At 45.4% G+C, this 21,585-nt stretch overlaps 3 protein-coding genes across 3 annotated transcripts in view; 2 read left to right on the top strand and 1 right to left on the bottom strand.

Annotated features, from left to right (window-relative positions):
• sars2 (seryl-tRNA synthetase 2, mitochondrial) overlaps window positions 1-5,175 on the bottom strand; it is a 10,084-nt gene extending 4,909 nt beyond the window's left edge. The window contains exons 1-11 of the mRNA XM_008292168.1: window positions 4,900-5,175; window positions 3,536-3,631; window positions 3,331-3,360; window positions 3,032-3,172; window positions 2,890-2,944; window positions 2,732-2,795; window positions 2,504-2,609; window positions 2,339-2,386; window positions 2,010-2,118; window positions 235-280; window positions 15-143 (exon numbers count right to left, since the gene is read on the bottom strand). Of these exons, the coding sequence (XP_008290390.1) occupies window positions 15-143; window positions 235-280; window positions 2,010-2,118; window positions 2,339-2,386; window positions 2,504-2,609; window positions 2,732-2,795; window positions 2,890-2,944; window positions 3,032-3,172; window positions 3,331-3,360; window positions 3,536-3,631; window positions 4,900-5,175 (1,100 nt within the window). The remainder of the gene's footprint in view (window positions 1-14; window positions 144-234; window positions 281-2,009; window positions 2,119-2,338; window positions 2,387-2,503; window positions 2,610-2,731; window positions 2,796-2,889; window positions 2,945-3,031; window positions 3,173-3,330; window positions 3,361-3,535; window positions 3,632-4,899) is intronic.
• A 632-nt stretch (window positions 5,176-5,807) lies between these two features.
• On the top strand, window positions 5,808-13,812 carry LOC103364876 (kelch-like protein 17). The gene is made up of 5 exons (XM_008292158.1): window positions 5,808-6,075; window positions 6,429-6,582; window positions 6,675-6,753; window positions 6,980-7,207; window positions 7,379-13,812. The coding sequence occupies exons 2-5, from the start codon at window positions 6,429-6,431 to the stop codon at window positions 8,874-8,876; spliced, it is 1,959 nt and encodes a 652-aa protein (XP_008290380.1). The 5' UTR covers window positions 5,808-6,075; the 3' UTR covers window positions 8,877-13,812.
• A 2,001-nt stretch (window positions 13,813-15,813) lies between these two features.
• Window positions 15,814-21,585, top strand: part of slc5a2 (solute carrier family 5 member 2) — a 10,131-nt gene continuing 4,359 nt past the window's right edge. Inside the window, exons 1-8 of the mRNA XM_008292159.1 lie at window positions 15,814-15,912; window positions 16,048-16,119; window positions 18,409-18,513; window positions 18,647-18,706; window positions 18,795-18,899; window positions 18,989-19,094; window positions 19,794-19,874; window positions 20,518-20,747. Coding sequence (XP_008290381.1) covers window positions 15,814-15,912; window positions 16,048-16,119; window positions 18,409-18,513; window positions 18,647-18,706; window positions 18,795-18,899; window positions 18,989-19,094; window positions 19,794-19,874; window positions 20,518-20,747 — 858 coding nt within the window. The remainder of the gene's footprint in view (window positions 15,913-16,047; window positions 16,120-18,408; window positions 18,514-18,646; window positions 18,707-18,794; window positions 18,900-18,988; window positions 19,095-19,793; window positions 19,875-20,517; window positions 20,748-21,585) is intronic.

A 21,585-nucleotide genomic window follows, 5' to 3' on the forward strand; every position in this document is an offset into this window, starting at 1 on the left:
TAAAAAATGGACACATGGATCCGACTGAAACCTCCCGTCTGTGCGTCGTTCTGACCTTGTTGAAGTGATGAACCCTGTAGAGTCCCCATGTCTCCCTGCCTGTGTCCGTCTCCGCTCTGTAGCAGGTGCTGCTGCACACCGTCCTGCAGTGACAGACGACAGCTCGTGTCAGTTGCAGTTACTCCAAAACAACGCTCAACCTGCAGCAAACTAGGAGCGAGAGGTGCTTCTAACCTGACGGGCAGGTCCTTCCAGTTTACTGCGTGATCCATGAAGTACCCTGAGGAAGAGAGACACAAATAGATGATTCCATTTTATACAAAGCGTAGGACAGAACCAACCCTGACCGGCTGATGTTGTTTAGATCGATGTAAAACACTTGTGTTCTTATCAGACACATTCCTTTAATCTGACGCCATTTGTCTGAATAAGCACCCTGCTCACTTTTCCACAGAAGTCACAGCCACCGTCTCACTGGGTCGGACCTGCTAACGCCTCTCTATCACTCCAGCACGACACAAGTCTGAGCTGAACGCCGACAGATGGGCACGCACAGGAACACAATAAACTTGGAGGTGTGTGAAGCGAGTCTGGCACCAAAACGGGTCCGAAAGCATCACAGAAAGCACAAAACACACAGTCTGCTTGGATAAATAAACGTCTTTCTTGTTTACTTTGGCCTACGATTTTACATCTATTACAAACTGGAACGTCCATAAATATCATAGACTGTATAACACAGATACATTATTATTATAATACTAAATATATTCTTACACAGCCTATGATAAATATACTTTTATGCTGCGATGAAGGCGGAGACAGTAACAGATCAATCAGGATGTAATAGCAAATGGAAATGTGTACAGTTTCTCTTCAGCTGAGTCAGTTTATAAGCTGCCGTTAAATCTTTTGTCACAAAGCCTGAATAGGATTTCAGCTGTATGTTTTTCTTTTATGTGTGGGACAACGGATGGAAATTAGCCTGGTGCTAAATCCGGCATATTTCCTGCAACCTTGTGTAAACTATTGAGATTGTACGTTCATTAATATGCACTGTAAAGTGATTTTGGATCAGTGCATTATTATACATTAAACCTGACTCGATTTACTGCTCAATCTTGCAAATATCACGTGTGCTCTCTCCAATACTGTGGCGGTTATGTGTTATGTGTGCTTGCATGTTTAAAAAAATGACCTACATCTGAAGGCCATCAGGTTTAACAGAATGACGAAGCCACGAATGTTTCATATCATAAGCCTGAAAAGGGCTGAAGAGGAACTACGACAGCTAATGCTGCTGTTAAGAAACTGAACTATAGATAGGTTGAATTACAGCTGTTGGTTTCTGCATGATGCTCCCTGAAGCCGTGGGTGGAATAAGTGTTCTGTTGAGTCTGACACCATTTAACACCTACAAAAAGCAACCATAGACCATTACTACCTGTTGCTCACTCCTTGTTTTTATAGCAGCAAACTAAAGTTTAAATCCCCACCATGTACATCTTGAGTTTCCAATGACTCCGATAACTCCGATTTTTTCTGTTGTCACAAAAAACCATCATGCATTTTAGTTCTTTCATAGATTTATTGTAGGTCTTGTGGAAATATGACCAAACCGTCTATTGCGTGCATCAAATGGGCCCAATTTAAATTTGCTGAGAGGAGTCAGCAGCTGTAGTTAATCACAATCACGAGAAGTTAAGATGCCACTAAAAAAATTTGATCAACACAACGTTCTACGTCACCAAAACTGATAAATCAAGTTGCTGTGTTTATTTTTTTAGCCAGCAGATTTTGTCATATTTCTAGAAGACCTATAATAAATTTATGAAAGAACTAAAATGCAAGATTCTTCTTTTGTGTATGACAAAGATTCACGTGTCTCAGTGATCTGAGAATATTCTGAATTAATGGAGTCACTGGAAACTCAACACTGCCACATGGTCTTTAGTGTATGTAAGCTTTTGTTCACGACTGTATTACAGTGATGCAGAATGGAGCTTTACCCGCCACCCCGACTTCTCCAGTCCCAGCCAGGTTGAGGTCTGGGAAACGTGCCGGGTCCAGTGAGTAGACCTGAGAGCGATGGGCATTGGGCTGCATCCCACAACCCTCCTGGAAGTGGACAAGAAAAGAGACGACAATGAGACAAAGTGTGAGACTGCGTCGCTGCACCCAGTTACACCACTTAAAATGAACACGTAACAACACATCTAACCAACACTTTGTTTATGTCACAGAGTATCGTGGTTTAATGCAATTTCTGAGCATTCAAATCCCACTTTTTTTCATTAAATAACACTCTGCTATTGTAGCACAGAGTTCTGTTACTCACAAACACCGCCGCCTTCAGCATGTCAGGCACAACCATGGGAATGAAGCCCTGCAGGAGTCGGAAGGAAAACTCAAGACTGGCTCGTCTACATCTCAAGAAAATAATAGATTTTTTTTTTCACTTTTGAGAGATCAAGTTCAATCATTTTAGATAAAACATGCGTACTCGTCGCTGCACTGTGTCGAAGGCGAAGTTCTGGAGTGCGATTTGAAGTCTGGCCCCTGCTCCCCTCAGATAGTAGGACCTGTGGCCTGAGACGTGAGCCAGATGCCTGCAGCGGAGGAAACGTAAAGATTAAATCAGTGTGGATAGCCTACATGAGACTAAATATTGCAATGCACAGACAGAACAGCAAGTGGAGCAGATGTTTAATAACAGCAGACTTGTCCTCACCTCTGCCTGATGAGCCCCAGCTTCTCCCCCAGCTCCACGTGGCCTCTGGGCTTAAAGTCAAACTCTACAGGACACATTTAATAATCTTAGTGTTTTAAAAGCTATAGGAGTCAAGCATGTAAAGTTTATTCATCCACACGTCTCACCACATCAATTACCTGGTTTCTGGCCAACGAGCTCCACCACCCTCGCCTGGCTTTCATCTCCAACTGGCTGAAAAAGGAAAGAGAAACGTAACCTTCACAGCAGATCGCCCCCGAGCTTGTCAGGACAAAGTGTGAGCGCGCAGTAAATCCTCACCACATCAGGGTGCGAGGTGTTGGGCAGCCTGAGCGCCCGGACGTAGTGCTCCTGGTCCAGCTCTGTCTCTCTGGAGTAGAGATGAATGAGTCTGTTGCGGATGTCTCGGCCCTTCTGCAGACTCTGGCTGTATTCTGGAACCTGCAGGATGAACAACAAGGACTCAGATGTGGGCCCAAGTGTGATTTATTACAGATCAGGGCAGAGACGAGGCAGTAAGGACGCCAAGATTGAATGAAGATAAAAGAATAGAAAGAAAAGAAGTAATAAAAGATAAGAGGTTGTGAAGCCGAACTTACATTGGCGAGGGCTTTCTTGTCCTTCTTGCTCTGTGAGGAAAAGACCATTTATGTAGCTGTAGCTTCATATATTCACAACTTGTGACGACACAAAATGTCAAACTGCAGCGAAAATGGAGGTTTCAGACGAATGTGTTAATTCTGAGAGACAGTTTGATGTAGATTGAATCCATAACAATGATGACCGATAATAAGCTCTACTCACCACTAGTGCTCTGACTGTCTCGCTGATGCGTCTCTTCTCCTCCTCCAGCTCAGAGATTTCTGTCCTCACCGCCTGGAGCTGCTGCCACACACAAACCTACAACACAAACACAGTCAGTTTGATGAAGTGAACAGCAAGCACAGTCGGCGTGAAACTGAAGAATTCAAGTGAACAAAAGTAAATTTAAACTCAACTTTTAGTCATTTCTTTTAGAAAAGCAGCAACCTGTCCTTTTATTTTGAATCAAGATAAACATAATGAGTCTACGGAGTCAAACTCCACATGCATGTGAACCTACTGGGTCTTATTAATTTCCTCTATTCATATGATGTTTATATTAAATATTTAAACTACATTATAAAATCTATTATAATTTGAAACAAGGCAAATTTCCAAGTCAGTCAGTAAGACTACTAAGTTTATTGTTTTATTTATTTGTTTTTTTTAATTTAGTTTTTATTGAATTTCCCTTCTGGGATAAATAAAGTATTTTTCATTGTTTCTTCATTTATGTGTGGTTACTTGATGAAGATATTTGTGTCTGAACGACATTTAGAAGCTCATGTTGCTGTAACAGTGACCTGCTGCTAAAGACAGTCACACTTTTAGGAAATAAAGATCCCATCACCACAACAAAAATGTGTTTTACTTTTTACTTCACTTCAAAGTTTCAACACCAGTCATCATACGGCCAGTAGAAGACTGCTTTAAGATTAATCTGCTGAAGTGGGAAAGTTCCTTCGTGCTCACCTTAAATGTGTCATAGTTTCATTGGCATTGCAATATTTACATCACAAAAGACTGCCTGAAATGTGATAAATAAGAGAAGTCATTGTATTTACACACAGGGTGCTTCTATGGTCAACATATAAATGTTTGAGCTGTCAGATGACATGAGGACAAGAGGAATCAGATGAATCCCAGCGAGCAGTCAGACACCCTCAGATTAATTAGTGCCACTTTGGTGGTGACTGCAAGGGAGCAGGGGAATTTAAACGTGATTTCTTGTGTCTTGCATAAATTTATGTTCTGTTTATTTGTTTTGATATTCATATGCAATTTCTTGAATAAATGCATCTTCAAAAAAGTTTGTTTATTCAATGGCCATTCAGTGTTTGAGGTCTATGCCAGCATTGCACCTAATAAACCAGAAACAAATGTAAAGCTAATATACCTAAATGTTTGTTTATTCACTGCAAGTCATGTGCACGTCCCTTAATATTGTGCACACCTACTTAAATCTGAGTTTTCTGCACATATGGATAGGATTTGTTAATGAGACACAAACCACAGCTAATGTTAATGGTATGGATGATAAATGTCATTGCTTTATAATGCAGCACAGAGGACTGATGAGCGCTTACAATCTTCCTGACATCGTCCCCGGTCAGGTCTCCTTTCCTGTTCTCCACATTAGCGATGACTTTGTCGGTCTCCTCGCACACCCATCTCATGTCCAGCTCCGGCTTGTCGCTGTAGCCTTCACGGACGTGTTCGTACAAACTGCTCCGGGCTCCGTGTGAAAGCCGCTGCTGGACGAACACGCGTGTCCTCTGCCTCGAACACTGCCTGGTTACCGGCTTTAACGCAGCCAGAGCAATGCCTCCAACTCTGCCAGCCATGCCCATGCAGGCCGCCATGTTTGTCTGCTAGGGGATGTCGCGTTCAGGCGTGTAGGAAATATCGCTACTGCACTCATTGTAGGCTTTTGGTCAGCTCTACTTGCGCTTCACGGTATTTGGATTAATGCTTAAATAATACATGAATATAATGTTTTCTTATTCTCTCTTCTTTTCTGTTTTGGCTGCTTGTGAGCAGAGGGAGCTCTACTTCTGGCTTCAAAACGTCCATTGTCTCCTTGAATGCAACACGAATGCGGAAATTATTATTTAAACGACTGTGAATGAAAACAAAACGGTTAGAAAGCACGGTTTTAACTTTATTTTAACGCGTTGGGTGTTTAACGAGACGGAGGTGACATAACGTCGAAGAAGCAGACGTTAATATTTACATTTTTCCAACGGCGGAAAACCAACAAACAGTCGTCACGAGTCAAAGGTCAGCCAATCAGAGCGGCGGAGGTTTACCGTTGCGGTAATCCGGTTCAGACATGACAAGTGCGGCCGACTGAAGCTCAACTCAGTCCTGCTTTCAGTCCCGTGGGCTTCAAAAACTCTGCCGCACCGGCTCAGCACCGAGCTGGACGTGTGTGCACAATGCCGCGGCGGACCGATGTGTGTTACGACGAGACGCGTTTGTCCGGGAGCAGTGCTCCCCCGTTAGGCTAGTTCGGTCCGCCAGGAGTGGTGATGGTGAGCACCGGGCTGGATGAGCAGCGAGTAGCCTGACGCGGCTTCACCACAGGCCGGGACGAGCCTTTCAGCTGAGCCCGGAGCCCCGAGACAACCAGATGCTTCCAGGTTCACGGAGAATAAACGGGGTACTCGGACACAGCTAGCCTGCTCCACACGGTCTCACCGATTCCTGCTCGAAGTGAGACCCAACCAGCTTTCACGGTGGAAACGAGAAGAAGAGCAAAGGTAAGGAAAGCTAAAACAAAAAACAAAAAACACATCCACATGCTACAGCAACAGTGTGCTGTGTCATTTAATGTAGGCAGCCTTTATGGAGAGTTACCCTGTGGTGAAATAGGACCACACCTGGACACCAGAGCAGGCCACAGACACACAAAGCTGTAATTACACTGTACAACACTAATATACAGGTATAGTGTCTGGATCAGGGATTTTCACAGGTCTTGTGTGGGTCCTATGTGTCCTAAGCCTCTGTTTATGAAAGCAGGCCTTGCATGCATAAAGGTTAATGTGTGGAACCTGTTGTGTGTTTGCTCACTTTAAGTGCATGATGCATATGTTTGTGTATGTGAACCCAGATGAACGCTGTGCGGGGGGGCACAGTCACCTGGCGTCCCCAGCCATGGCAGGACGGGGACGGGGGAGGAGGGGAGCCTCTGTCGGACAGCGACTCTGAAGAGGAGGACTTCCCCGACGACAGCACCACCCCGCTGGGGGACTACATCACACATGGTGAGGCAGAAAAACGACAAGGTTGGCCTTCCTCTACCTCTTTGTTGTCCCTCGCTTTTATTCCTCCCACCTCTTTCTCCTGTGATTTTTAGGGCTGAAGCAGCTCCTGGATGCTCAGCAGCTGTGTGATGTTACTCTGCTCGTTGAGGGAAAGAAGTTCATGTGCCACAGGTGAGACTGACTCACCGGACAAGGCAGCGTCTCACTTTATAGACACACACACTGGAAAGAGCAGCCATTTATGAAGGGTTTTGTTTTGTTGGATTCACTAGTAGATGTAATCTGGCATGTTACTGGTCAGCTCAGTCCTTTTAGAAAGCTGTAAAATGCAAAACTATCGTCTGCATGTGGTACGAATGAACATCTTCATCGTCCTTCCAACCTTCTCTCTCCTCAGAGTCCTTTTGGCCGCCGTGAGTCCGTACTTCCGGGCCATGTTCACCAGCCCTCTGGTGGAGTCCCGCCTCACTGAGATCCGACTGGAGGAAGTGACACCGTCTGTGATGGAGACCGTGATCCAGTTCGTGTACACCGGGGAAGCAGGGCTCTCTCTGGACACAGCCGAGGATCTGTTTGTAGCTGCCAACCGGCTTCAGGTCATGCCCCTCCAAGACTTGTGCTCCAGGTAAACTTTCGGCTTCAGGTGGTGATGGTTTTGCTTCGACATTAGCTTTGAGTAAACAAGCCAGCTTCTGCCTTTTGGATATTAAGCCCTCCTGTTTCATTTCTTTTTTGTCCTTCTCTCTCTGCTGCCTCTCTCCTCCTCTGTCATCTCTCTCCTCTCTAATCGTTCCAGGTTTCTATTTGAGCACCTCTCAGTGGATAACTGTCTGGGGATGTATTCACTGGCTCGCTCTCACCATGACCAGCTTCTGCTGCGTGCCTCCCTGCGGCTAGTAGCCCAGCACTTTCCCCGGGTGGCCCGGCAGAAGGATTTCCTGCTGCTGGACCACGGTACCTTAGGCAGCCTCCTGAGCTCCGACCGACTGGGAGTGGACTCTGAGGCGGAGGTCTACGATGCAGCGCGCCGCTGGGCAGAGCACCAGCCCTTGGACCGCTACGCCCACATGCCTGCACTGCTTCACCACCTGCGTCCAGGGCTGCTGTCCCAGGAGGAGAGCCGAAGGCTGAGCCAGGAGCTGGGGCCTGCTGCGGCAGGAGAAGGCCTCGGCGGGCCCCTGAGACCACGCGAGGGAATGTTTGAGAAGAAGATAGTCTGCGTGGATTTGACACCTCGAGAAGATGAGAATTTAGCTGCCAGAGACTACACCGTGGACTGCTTTGATCCTCGGACAGGGAAGTGGGAGAAGTTAGCAGCACTGGGTTCACTTGTGAGTCCCGGCTGCACGGCTGTGGGTGACAGGCTGTTTGTAGCTGGTGGGATCCTGCGGACAGGTTCTGTCTCTGCAGCTGTGCATGAATACGATGCTGTGTTGGACCGCTGGATAGAGCGGCCTTCGATGGTCCAGCCTCGGGCTATGCTTGGTCTGCTGGGCTGTGGGGAGTCACTCTATGCTTTGGGTGGCAGCAACCGCTCAGCCCTGCTGGACTCCAGCGAGGCCCTGGAGCTGACAACGCTTCAGTGGGGCCCCGGGCCTCGGCTGCCGCTCCCGCTGCGCGCCTTCGCCTGTGCGGCACTACGTGGACGACTTTACCTTCTGGGTGGAACCACGCTTGAACAGAACCGGGCTGTTGTCCACTCGGGTGTGCTTATTTATCACACCCTAACAGACTGCTGGACTCGTGTGGCGCTGGACTCTGGTGCCACCTGCCTCGCTGGAGGAGTAGCGGTGCGAGGGGGAGTCTGCGCCATCGGGGGATACATGAGGGATACTACAAAGTTCCTGGATGGGAACTACACCAACCTGGAGACTTTAGATGCTACCGGTCGTGTGCTGTTCTTTAGAGAGGGCAGGGGGTCGGGTGTAGAGAGGGAGGTGACGGGGGGAGGCGTGATGGTCAGCGCAGAGCAGCGAGGGGGTGCAGGTGGCGGAAGCGACCGAGCCCCGAGCCCCGTTGTTTTCCCCGGGTTGCCACGGCGGATTGCAGCCGGGGGTGTGGCCAGGTGGAAAAGGAGGATTTATGTGTTGGGCGGGGAAAACGGCTCGCGGTTCTATGACAGTGTGTACTGTTGGAAACCCGGCTGGCGCAGCTGGGTCCAGAGACGGGAAAAACTCCCTGGAGACACTGGAGGGGTGAGCCAGTTCGGGTGCACCACTCTGAAATTTCCTAAGAAACACATCCTGTCCAGACTGAGACTAGCCAAAGAAAACTGCAAGAAGCCCTCTGACTAGCCCGACTAGGGATCAGTGTGCCTGGAGAGGCAGCCGATCGTGTGTCACAGAGATGAGCTCCAGGCCGAACTAGCTCCTTGTTGACCTCTTGAAATTTTGGTGTGTGAAACCGAGTCACAAGGAAAACACTATTTTATACAGCCTGAGTGCAGCCGCAGAGCAGGCCTATGATGGACTGGATGGTATGAAGCGTATCATCATTGACAGTCATGCAGATGGAGATGAAGCGGAACCAGAAGTTGGTTAAAAGTCAGGCAACGTGCACCTGAATGTAACCTAATTCACTATACGTCAGAACAGTGAAGTCCTTTGAGAGAGAAAAGGGCCTTTGAGTAGTTTTCTTAAAAGTCTCATGTTATGTTCAGCTTGCTGCTGATGTAATATTTTTATGGCAGTTTGGAAATCACTTCAATGCTGTGAATTTCTCGTCAGCGTCTAGTTCAGACACAAGGATACCGGCACATTTCTGACAATGCTTTGTTCCACTTAATTTGCATAAACTTTGTGTTTTGTCTGACGCGGGCCGGTGGAGCCCTTCGACACTGCCAGAAAGGGCTACACAAATAAACTTGAGGAAACATATCATAAACCCACTTGCTTGTAGACAGTTTTTCCTTGTGTTAATAACTTTATTTATAGAGCACCTTTCAAGAAACAAAGACATTTTTACAGAGATGTGCGCAAAATCAGAAATAATTGCATGAAAAATACCGAATGGACCTCTGGATCTAAGGCTGCAGTCAGCGTTAAAAGGGACGATGATGGAGATGCTGCCTTGATGTTTATCTGTACAAACTTACAGTCAATTCCAGAACATAAAGGCAACATGTGAAGGGATGCTAAGCAGGTGCTATGTGAATTCTTTTATTAGTATCAGTGAGCAGTCCTGCTGCAGGAGTCTGCACCGGTAGAGGTTTGATGGATGGTATTGTATAAGACGGCGACTTACAGTAACCAGGATGTGTGGTTTCCCAGTGCTCTGTGGATAGAAATGAGCTAACTTTTGACATGTTTCAAAGGTGCATAAAGCAAGTATGAACAATAGACTGGACCTGGTGGTGAAAATGAAGGTTTTTGTTAAAGATAACACCTAAAGTCCTGCTCTGGGTTTTAATGCCAGAGAACAGGGAGCCTAAACGGGGGGAGACGTGCTCGGTGGCAGCGTCTGGACTCGTGATAACGAATGCTGATTTGTGTGAGTTTAGCTGAAGAAAGTCTTTTACATCTGTGGGGTAGTTTTGTGTTTTGTTGTAGTGAAGTGAGAACTAGGTCTGGGTGTCATCTGCATAAAAATGGAAAGTATAAAAGTGATGCTAGTAAAGGATTGGACAGCAATAGTCTCACGTAGCAGCGTGTCAGTGCTGGAGAATGGTCTGGCTGCACCTCATGATCATTCTGCTAAAGGGGGGAAGAGTGCTGCAGCCTGTTGGTGCTTCTTTAAACCAGTCTGAGTCATTTTGGGAGGGGGAAGGAGCTGCAGTGACTTCTGCAAAATAGTGACAGGGAGCTCTTTTAGCATAACAACTGCATGCAGGGATGCAAGAACTTCAATAAAAATGGTTAATTCCCTTCATAAAACATGCAGACTTGGCTTATTGCACGACTTATTCCAGTACTTGGGAAAACATTTTTAGCTTGAAGGTTGCTGCTCGAAGGTTGTTGTTGTTTTTGAAAACAGTAACATGCAGATATTAACGAGGGAAGAGCATCCTGTGTGAAATGGTAGGTTTACTCTCCAAGTCTACATCCGGTGAGTCAGACTAACTTGAAGAGCACAGCCCAAGCCTCGAGACGCTGTAAGTGGCACTCTGTACGAGCACTGGGACGAGTCAACAGGCCACTTACAATTCAATATTAAAAACACAGGAACAAACCAACTCGGGAGTTTTACCTGATGTTTCAACTCATTTGAAATCACGTGGCCACCTGCATTTAAAGCTGCAGCAAGATGTGAAAGCAGTGGAATAGATTGTTAGTTTTCCACAAACAGCAGCTGGCAGAAGAACTTACTTTCGTACTAAGAGGAGCTTTGTCACTGACGTTTATGAAGGCAGGGTTTTTCCTGGCTCAGAACGGGCCTGTAGGAGTTAGCGTGATTACTCTGCACACGCTACAGGGAGAGAGTCTGTGATGCTTTCTTTGACTGGAATCTGTGCACTTTCTGACTATTTGATGGCAAAAATGTAAATTATGCTCGAGTAAATTGAACCCCAGTGATCAAAACGGGTTGAAAAATGTCAATTCTCGTGATTTGGCGCTGGTGAGTTTCCTTTAGTGCTGGCTGAAGCCTTTTTATTATAATTTAAACCTTTGAAAACCCTGCACTGAGCCCGCTGCCGTTCGTGCTGTGGAGTCAACGATTTGCTCAGCGGTGGTTTTTTCCAAGACCCCGGCCAAGAGAGGAGGGCTGAGATAAAATGCAGAAGTTATTAAAAATGAATGGGTCCAGAGTGGACTCATTCAGAGGTACTTGAACTATAACTGGTTGAAGATATTCAGACATTTGACGAGGGGGAAGTGAGGAATTGATAACAGCTTGAGAAACTGAGTGAAGTATTTCTTTAAGGAGGCGAGTTGGACGTCGTAAACAGAAGGATGGTTTCAACCGTTTGAGCACAAAGCTAAACATCCAGTTCTGTCATTGGCTCCTGATTTAAAGCAAATTGTACTGGGACCTGGAGAAAACCTTCCAAACAGTCAACCAGTGGCTCATTTATTCAGTTTCAGAGTCTTTACGTTCATTGTGTCTGAAACAAGTGGACGCATCGCAGCAGAAGAAATGTGCAGATATGAGTTATAGATAATATGAACCCACACAGGAAGAGAATGTGTGCTTTTAAGTAGAAAAAAAAAAAAAAAGAAATCCCACCATCAAATGGGATTTGCAGTGAAAAACTGTCCTCCTGGAATCTGCTTTCTAGTTTTAGCTCCATCTTACTGTGTAATTCCAGCAATAAGCGTATGAAGGTGTTGTGCAGCCGTCTGGGAATACGACCGACAGTATCCTTGTGTCTAGACTCTACCCAGCATCCTTCCTGAACCTCCAGGCCAGGTGGGCCGCCGTCTCAGCCCACAGGAACCTGAATGTACTCGGCGTGGAGGTTGAGGATCGTTCACTCACACTGACATTGCACATTATTTATTGAAATGTATTTTAAAGGGTTTTGTTGTTTTGGGTGCCAGGACGTTCTCTAAACTATACATCTCCCCAGAAACAAGTTGTTTAGCTGCAACTTGGAAACCAGGCCAGTAATAATTCAGAGTGATGCTCTTTCCCAGTGGACTCCAGTTCAGGGTCGTCTCTGCCTTTCACTGTTTTCCACCAGTTTATCCACCGATCCAATCAAAAGTGCATTTCCTATTTTTTCCCAGTCAGACCATCCTCCCATCTTTCCAGGTCATCGTGTTACAGCGACTGTCTCCTTCAAGAGCAGAACAGTGGAATTTCCCATCTAACAGCAGATATTTAACACCACAGGCAGAAGGCGTAGAAACCCCCCAGATTAAAGACACTGTGCTCTTTGTTTTTCTTCAAATACAGAATAGACGGTACACTGCTCACTTTGATTTGTGTGACTAATTATGTAAAATCAAACAGAACTCCAGGATCTCCTTCTTTCAGCCCGCGTCCGTTAACCAGTTTAGTTTTCATGGTGAATGGTGTTGATGTGTTACCACTGTTGCTCCAGATACAGCGACAGGGACGACGTAGCATCGCGGTGGACCGAGAGGCTTTCATTAATTATGGTGTGAAACCCCAGCGTAGGAGTTTTTTGTTGTACGGCGACCGTAACCGTCTCTGTTTACGGTTTCAAGCGTCTGGGGTCGACTTCGCGGACACATTTTAGAGACCAGCATTTGCTCTAAGATGCAAGTTACAAGACGGTTTAAAAAAAGATAATGACCGACTTATTTTAAGCTGAGAAAGTCAACCCCCGACCCTCAGGCTGACTTAGAACTGTGTTTCCTTGGTAACACTCGGAGGCACAAAGAAGACGTGGCTCAGAATTCAGGGTTTGCGGATAATATTCTGCAGCGAGCAACAAGGCAAGTTTTTAAAGAGTGCAGTGGTCCACTCTGTGCAGAATTGTCTCAGTGAAATGTTCTTGTTGCTGTTAGATTTGGTTGGAATCCGAGCGGTTGTTCGGTCTGCCGTGTTTGTTTGGGAAATAGTCCCACGTAAAGCTGAGGTAGGCAGCATGGTTCTGGGCCAGATTTCCAGAGAAGCCTTTGAGCTGGTAGAGGAAACTAGACTTCCCCACCTCCTCTTGTCCGTATTCAGGCTTTACAAAGTCGAAGTGGGTTAAGCTGAGGACTCCCCGTGTGAGGTTGAAAACGTTGACGCTGCAGCTTTAAGATAAACAGAAAAGTTCAGATGTTTAACTAAAGTCAGACTATAAATTAGATCCAAGTCCATCTCTGTGAAACCAACCCCATATTGTAAGAAACCAAAGTGTGTGGCCGACCAAAACGAACTAATAGGACTAGTAGCAGATACACGTCAGTACGGTGCTGTAACTCAGCACCAGGTAGTCAAACACTCAGTAGAGGAGTTTCTTTTTTCTTTTCTTTTGTTGTTGTTGTGAGCTTCAGTTTGTGTTTCCAGAAATCTTAACACCACACTGTCTGTTTTAGTTCCCACAACATGCTCTGAATTTTCACCCAGAAATGTCAGACGACCTGCTTTCCTTTTCCTCGGTGTGCTTACAGCTTGTATGACACGTGAAAAGTGTGTGATTGTGTACGCATGCATGTTTTCTATGCCGAGGCGTAACTCTGTTCAACACGAGCTCCTCACACACGTCCACACCTACACGCTGTGCGACCATTCAGAGAAGCCAAGCTGCCCTCATTTGTACAACCTAATGACTTTTGTGAACTGAAAGGCAAATGGATGAAAGCAGTGCTATGAAATGATTAAAGGACTATTTGCTTACTTGTGTTTTCATTGTGACTTTATTTGTTTTTTATTTTATACAGTGAGAACTTTTAACACGGGCTCATCAATGGTCAGATCGAGTGTTTTTGCAGTGTGATGGGTATTAATCAAATAACACTATAAAACGTCCATCCATGCATCATCTCTACACCTTAATCCTCACTAGGGTCATGGGGGGCTGGAGTCTATCCCAGCTGACTCAGGGTGAAGGCAGGTTCACCTGGACAGGTAACCAGTCTATCACAGGGCTACACTTAGAGACAGACAACCAAGCACACTCACATTCACACCTACGGACAATTTACAATCACCAATTAACCTCAGCATGTTTCTGGACTGTGGGAGGAAGTCGGAGAACCCGGAGAGAACCCACGCTGCACGGGGAGAACATGGAGACTCCACGCAGAAAGATTCCGGTGCCTCCGCGAACCGGCGACCTTCTTGCTGCGAGGCAACAGTGCTAACCAACTGCGCCACCCTGCAGCCCTTGACATGTCCAACTCCCTGAAAATATCAACATTTTCGCCAGTCCTGATGTGTGTGTGGTGATTTTGGTGAATTTTCGTGCATGTTTAGGTCCCTTAAAATCGCATTTCAAAAATTATCACAAGGGTTACAATAGGGTCACTGTAGTGCTCAGACCCTAACTGTGAGTCTCACGCCTCTACGTGTATGTAATGCTATACATGGCTGATAGGTGATGCAGTAAGGGCATCTGGTTACCGCCCTTTTCTCCGGTATAGGGGTCACAGTTAGGTTTTGATTTGTTTGCATTATATCGTTCAGGCGGCTTCAGGATCGTTCTGTCCCTCAGATGACATGTTCTCCTGGTGGTGTCTGGATGAGGTAGATCCTCTGGGAATGCCTCCAATGTCCCTGTAAATGTTGCTCCATGTAAATGTCTACACTCATACTCATCCTCTTCTTCATCCCGTTCTGGCCTGTCACCTAAACCTGCTCTAGTACCACCATATTCTCTCTGCTCATGTTTCGTTCTTACACTAAATTCATCCATTTTCTGTTCTTGTCTCGCTGATGCTGAGGTTAAGCTACCTGCTGACCTCCCTGCTTTGCTATCGGACTTACTGTTACCACTGTCACTTCTTCTCTCACTACTTTCAACTCTGTTTTCCTGGCGACTCAATTCCTCCTCTGTGTCCTGCTCTTTCTGCAACGCAGCAACACTTGCTGTTACCTGTTCTTTAAGTTCCAACATTCGTTCTTTTTCCTCCCTCACATACCGCACCATTTCTGTCCTCAGCTGATCTATCTTCCCCTGATCATCTGTTAGCTCAGCCTCTATGAGTCCCACTTGTGATGGTAAATAAGGGCATCTGATTGTTCGGTGGTGGTCGGGAGAGGCCTTTTGGTTTTTTGTTGGAGTCTTATCAGGTTTACGCTCCTCTTTTTCAGGATCCGGGCCTCGAGCTTCTACATTATTGCCGTTAGGAGGCTGATCTTGGTGCGCTCTGATACCATCCATCGCTCCACATGTCAGACCCATGTTGTGAATTAATTGTTTGTGTGCCTCTTTGAGTTCCTGCATCACTTTTCTCTTTATTATTAATCCTGACTGCTATTTTCTGTTTCTATATTAGTTTTTTGTTCTTCCTTCATTAATATTTTGGTGAAACTTCTTTTAACTCTCGGTACTTATGTTCAATAAATAGATTAGTCAACAGTTCTGCATGTAAACTGGTATAAATCCTGACTAAAATGTTGTTTTTCACGGCTCGGTGTTAATAATTACTCTAACAAATAAAGTGCTGAATCTGCCCATTGTCACTGTGGGCCAAAGTTCCAGTTTAAACGACCTCCTCGGCTCTGCTGCCCAGTGCTGCTCAGCTTTCACTCGCGTTGATAGGTGTTTTTTTTGGCAGGTGAAGGTGCAAATAGTACGTAGCCTTATTAAAATAAAAGCTGCAGATAGACTCGTACAGACGGCTCATTAAATCAAGCTCCAGGTTGGACTACGTGTGTTCAGGTGTGAGTGGAGCCATGGAGGGTCTCTCATCTGACAAGGTGACCATCAAAAATCCAGCAGACATCGCCATCATTGTTGGATATTTCATCGTGGTTATAAGTGTTGGCATTTGGGTAAGTGCCCCCGAGAGGGTCTGTAATTATCAGGAGATGAGGGCTGAATGAGATTTATACATTAAACCGCTATCATGTTCAAGTAGAGGGATGTAACGTTGTATTTGACAGTGACAGAACTTCTCTGTGTTCCAGTCCATGTTTCGGACCAACCGTGGGACAGTTGGAGGATATTTCCTGGCGGGACGCACCATGACCTGGTGGCCGGTGAGTTCAGAGGAGAGCGAGACCAATAAATGTACAGTACAAGCAGTTTGTTGGCAGGAAATGACAGGAAGCTGCAGAAATGCTACCGATATTGTATGTCAGAGTTCATTCAGACAAAGCGCTGCCACATTCCTACACTGGAGCTGACAAGTTCACTTCTAAATGTAACGTCCATCCGCTGATAGCTATCCACCAGCTGTACACTGTCTGACCTGTAGAGGGATGCAGCAGGAAGCTCCCGGCTGACTTGGGCAACAGCCTGGACAGGTCACAGTCCATCACAAGGCTCGGTTTGGGTTAAAACATGCAGAATCAGCCTGCTTTAACCTTCCAGTGACAGGTGTCATGTAAAGGACAGGTTCACACTTTTTTTTGTGTCAAAACAACTGGCATGTGTTCAATGAATGCTGTTGCTTGTCGTGATCATTCTCCCAGTTTATTTCAGACATTATTTAACAGCTGATCTAATGCGAATTTTCCCCTTTCCTTTGGTACATCATAGCTTTAGAAGATGTACAAACTTAACAAGGCCACACAAACAGGAAACTCTGCTCCTCACCTGTCCAGGCTTTTCTTGTGTTACACAGACATCATCATGTAAAGTATTTGCATAACGCCTGCCTGGCGGTTCGTTTGACCCTCACACAAAAAATGAACTGCTAGTGATACGTCGCTCTGCCTATATGCATAGATCTGGGGTTACAATACATAACCAACATTACCTCGCTTTTGTCAAGCCAATCGGAGCAGACTTGACTTTTCAGCAGGGGTCTTTAAAGAGACAGCAGCGTTTCAGACAGAGAGTGAGAAGAGAGGCTGCAGCAATGTGCAGTATGAGAAAGAAAAAGGTTTTTTTGATCATTAAAGCATGTAAACATATTATAGTTGACACCAAAAAATCAAAATGTAAAACCTGATATGCACATAGTAGGGGCTCTTTAAAATGTAAGTAACTGGGGTCAAACGCCACACTCCACATTTCAAAACTGATTTTTTAAACTTTTTTTATTATTAAAACTGATGTTAGGTTCAGCCATCCATATTCAAAAAGTGCATATGTTCCAAACTTACAGCATCTTTAGTACAACCCCCTCTGCTTGTTATTATTCCTTCACTGCAGCGCTGTGAGAAAACACTGTCCCATAGACAGACAGAAGTCTGTTAAACTGTAGACAATTTTATTTCCCTTCAGGTACCCTAGTAGCATGTTAGGGAATGTTTTAAAGCACATGTGTAAGATTTAAGGGGATCCATCAGTAGAAATGGAATATAGTCCTCATAATTATGTTTTCATTAGTCTATAATGTCTTGATTGTTTTCTTTATTCTTTATATCTACACAGAGACTCGGTCTTCTTCCACTGAGATAATTTCTTCTACAGTAGCCCAGAACTGATGAACCAAACTCTGACTGTAGAGACGGACTCTGACATATTTATGTTGAAATACGTCCACTACAGGTTCTCTATACGCAAAGAGAGGAGTGATGGAGTTGGCTTCAATCTGCAACCTCACCACTAGATGTCACTAAATCGTACACATTGCACCTTTAATGGAAGAATCATTACTCCAAGTAATGCCTGTTTGAGTGCTGATATCAGCACCTTACTATTGACCCTTTAACCCGATCCATGCTTCAGGTTGCTGGACCAGGACCAGACTGTATCTCTGGTAAAAAGCCATTTATTGTGCGGCACATTCACTGAAGACGCTGCCTCATCTACTGTGACTGAAATGGATGTAGCGTTGGTTATGGTTCATTTCAGTGGCGTCAGATTTGGTACAAATTTTCCTACTGAGTTTAAATGTTTAATATTCCACTAGCATCACTTTTGTAAGACTCTTTAATTTACAGTTTTCATGATGTATTGATGAATAATTTTGCCTGAGTTATTCTGATCTCACTCCGGTCCAGTGATCACAAGGTGACTTTTTTGTATTTCAAAGTTCTCCCAAATTTTTCTCATCCTTTGGGCCCAGGGATGGTTTTTCAGGTAGAAATTTAAGAAAATAGTCAAGGGGCTTAAAGTTAATTGGTTCTTGTGAAATAAATCCAAATGATCCAACTGTTTGCATCCTTTCATTCCTAATGAGCAGCCAGATGTTGTGGCTGCTTCCCATAAAGCTGCTGTATCACTTGTAACACGTTTTGCAGGTTGGTGCAGGACCCAGACTTTTTGTGGGACAATATGTTTTACTGATTTCTCTCTTTTGTGTATTTCTGTTGGTCTCATTGTGTCTGCGCCCCTGTGATAGGCGTTGATGCGTTTTCATTGTGCTCTTTTTGCAGGTTGGTGCGTCTCTGTTTGCCAGCAACATCGGCAGTGGTCACTTTGTGGGTCTGGCCGGCACCGGGGCAGCCAGCGGCATCGCTGTAGGAGGGTTTGAGTGGAACGTAGGTCCCTTTGTGTTCTGACATCTCAACTCTGCACCAGAGCTCTTCATACAATACAATAATCCAAAGCTACTGCTGGTCTGGTGTCTAAATGTGTCCTGTGCTGCTGTGTGTTGTCGGTGTGATCTGTCAGGCTCTGTTCATCGTGCTGCTGCTGGGCTGGCTGTTTGTACCGGTCTACCTCACAGCGGGGGTAAGAAGTTCAGACTGCATGATCCTTCCAGTCAGCTGTAAGATTCAGAACTCTTTCACCAATGAGATGAGACGATGTGTTGTGTTAGGTGATCACGATGCCACAGTACCTGAAGAAGAGGTTTGGAGGGACCAGAATCAGCCTCTACCTGTCTGTTATCTCACTGTTCCTGTACATTTTCACCAAGATATCAGTGAGTCACCCAGTGAGAGCACGCACAGTCAGAAAAACTGTATATATTGTGTGTATTTGTGTCTTCATTCCCTCTCCGTGTCTCTCCAGGTGGATATGTTTTCCGGAGCTGTGTTTATCCAGCAGGCGTTGGGGTGGAACATCTACGTGGCCGTCATCGCGCTCCTGTTGATAACAGCTCTGTACACCGTTACGGGTGTGTTTGCAAATGTGTGTTTCTTTGTGTATGTATGCAGTAAATCTAGGCTGAGATGGTGGAAACTACAAAGAAGATTTAAAGAAAAACATTTTGGGAACTGAAAGTGCTTTGGTAGATGGCAACTGGACTTTTGGTATTTGGTCTTTGGTACTTATTCTCACCTCCAAACACATGGGTCATGGCCCGTTATTGACCTAAATTTTGCATGACCGAAGGTGTGAATGGCTGTGAAACTAACTGGGGAGGCATCTCAAGACTGTGTCATAGGTACGCGATAAGTGTTGTTGTATACGTCCCCTGATACTTTGAGTACCGTGGGTGTTGGGGCATGAACGGGGCAGGAGCCGTGGGATTTGGAGGTGAGAATAAAGACATGAAAGTCCCCACCAGTCAGCTAGAACTGAGGAATCCTCTTTAATGAGAAGTGAAACATCTTCAAGAACTGAGAAGTTCATTGGTTTTCTACTGAAGCACTGAGAACTACCATGACCTGATGACTGAGAATATGCAGTGACTAAATGAAGTGAGGCTTCAGTGACTTTAGGGCTTTTCCTATAATAGGGACCAAAAATCAGGGAATCAGAGCTTCTGCTGCCTCGATTCTGTTGAAAAATACTTTTCATTGCAGGAATACTGTTTTTGATTCTCAGGAACTGGTTTGTTATTGCATGCATTTACAGATGTGTGTGTTCCCAGGTGGCCTGGCGGCTCTGATGTACACTGACACAGTCCAGACCTTCGTCATCATCGCTGGCGCCTTCGTCCTCACCGGTTTCTGTGAGTACAAACTTTACAGCGTCGCATTTAATTCTAATTACACAACGTAACACACAGTTTGTGTTTTTGGCTTCAGCCCTCCAGGCTCGTGTCTCCCAGCAGTTTCACAACAGGCAGCAGGTTAACCAGGGTCTGTAACCATTAATGTCACTGCGGAGGTGTTCGGTACGCTGACGCTGCAGAGGTGCAAAAGTCTGCACCTACAGCAAGCAAAGAACACCTCCAGCAACCCTATCGATTTCTTTAATACAAAGGTTAATATATATGGGAGTGTAACGACGTCCCAGAAGGAAGCAGACAGATAAACGTGAGAGAGGAAGCGGCCTTCTGAACCTCCTCCCCTCCTGAACCGGTGATGCATTGAACAGTTAGTGCTGACTCAGCAGCTGACTCACATCTTCAGGATGATCTGAGACAACAGTGGAGGTCTGGACTGTTGAGCTGAGTACAGTATGAACACAAAGCATTTATTTCCCAAGAAAAGAGTCCTGTTTCACACTCAGGGAATACAGGAGTCAATTTAATGTCAGAATGAAGCTCTGGATGGTCGATAGCACCGAGGTCGAGCAGAACGTCTGTGTTGTTTGTGTTTTGTTTGCCTTTAAATGATGAGGATCTCTGTCTGTCTCCGTCTCACCTCCAGCCTTTGCAGAAGTAGGAGGCTACAGTGCTCTGCTCGCCAAATACAGTTCTGCTATACCGAGTAACTTCACCTCCCTGCACCCCCAGCGCTACAACATCTCCCCCCACTGCTACTACCCCAGACAGGACGCCTTCAGCCTGCTGAGGGACGCCACCACGGGGGACCTGCCCTGGCCCGGGGTGCTGTTTGGGATCGCAATAGTGGGAGGCTGGTACTGGTGTACGGACCAGGTGAAGTTTGAGTTCCTACCGGAGTGACACAAGGAGCCGGTGCTGGTGCTGCAGGTTCACACTGACCGTCTAGCTTCTAGCTGTCCTGGTTTTAGAATGTTAGGTTTCTAGCAGACAGTTGTAGGTGAGCTTTGGAAACGTTGCTGCAGATTTGCATCAAGATCAGATTAGATTTGTGGCAAACTTGGACTTGTGGATAACTTTATGGAACCCTATCATAAACAGTCCAATCTATTCGCTATGTGCACGTCACAGGGTCCGATCACAGCGAGCACTGAGAAAATGATTCATGCTCAGTGTCACACCTACGACCAGTTCAAAATCGCCATTTAACCAACGATGCACATATTTTGGCTGCGAGTCCTAATTTACACATTGGTGAAAGTTAACTGTCTAGTTACTGAACAACCAGAAATGACAAAGATAAACTAAACATTTTTGCCTCTAATGTTGTTGCCAAATGGTAACTAGAACTTTAGGACTGTGCTGGTGAACCACTAGTGAACATATTTTCCACTCGTGGCAAACTTCTGTTGTTGGAAGTTTTCCGCTCTGAGCAAATGCTGGCAGACTTTTGTCAACATTTTCTGGAAAACAAACTTCTTCCCCACAAATCTGCAGCAAACATTTTACAATATCAATCAAAATATCATATTAAAATGAGAAAGTCATAAAATGTGTAATAAACTAAACATACCTGCAGATAAAAAACAAACTACAGTGAATGTCCTCATGAATGTGCTCCCTGTTCTTCTACCAATATGTTTAACATACGAGGACCATGAGCAGGTCCCATCTTTAGTGAAACCTGCTCTAAGGAACAACTATTCTTGTAAAT

This window comes from Stegastes partitus, unplaced genomic scaffold (genome assembly GCF_000690725.1).
Source record: "Stegastes partitus isolate 25-593 unplaced genomic scaffold, Stegastes_partitus-1.0.2 Scaffold788, whole genome shotgun sequence".
NCBI classification, from domain to species: domain Eukaryota; kingdom Metazoa; phylum Chordata; class Actinopteri; family Pomacentridae; genus Stegastes; species Stegastes partitus.

What these genes read in the sequence shown, in the direction of transcription:
- LOC103364876 (XM_008292158.1), top strand. Translation starts at nt 6,429, where the DNA reads ATGAACGCTGTGCGGGGGGGCACAGTCACCTGGCGTCCCCAGCCATGG. An exon ending in GGGGGACTACATCACACATG is followed by an intron (nt 6,583 to 6,674) that starts GTGAGGCAGAAA and finishes TGTGATTTTTAG; the next exon opens with GGCTGAAGCAGCTCCTGGAT. An exon ending in CTCCAAGACTTGTGCTCCAG is followed by an intron (nt 7,208 to 7,378) that starts GTAAACTTTCGG and finishes TAATCGTTCCAG; the next exon opens with GTTTCTATTTGAGCACCTCT.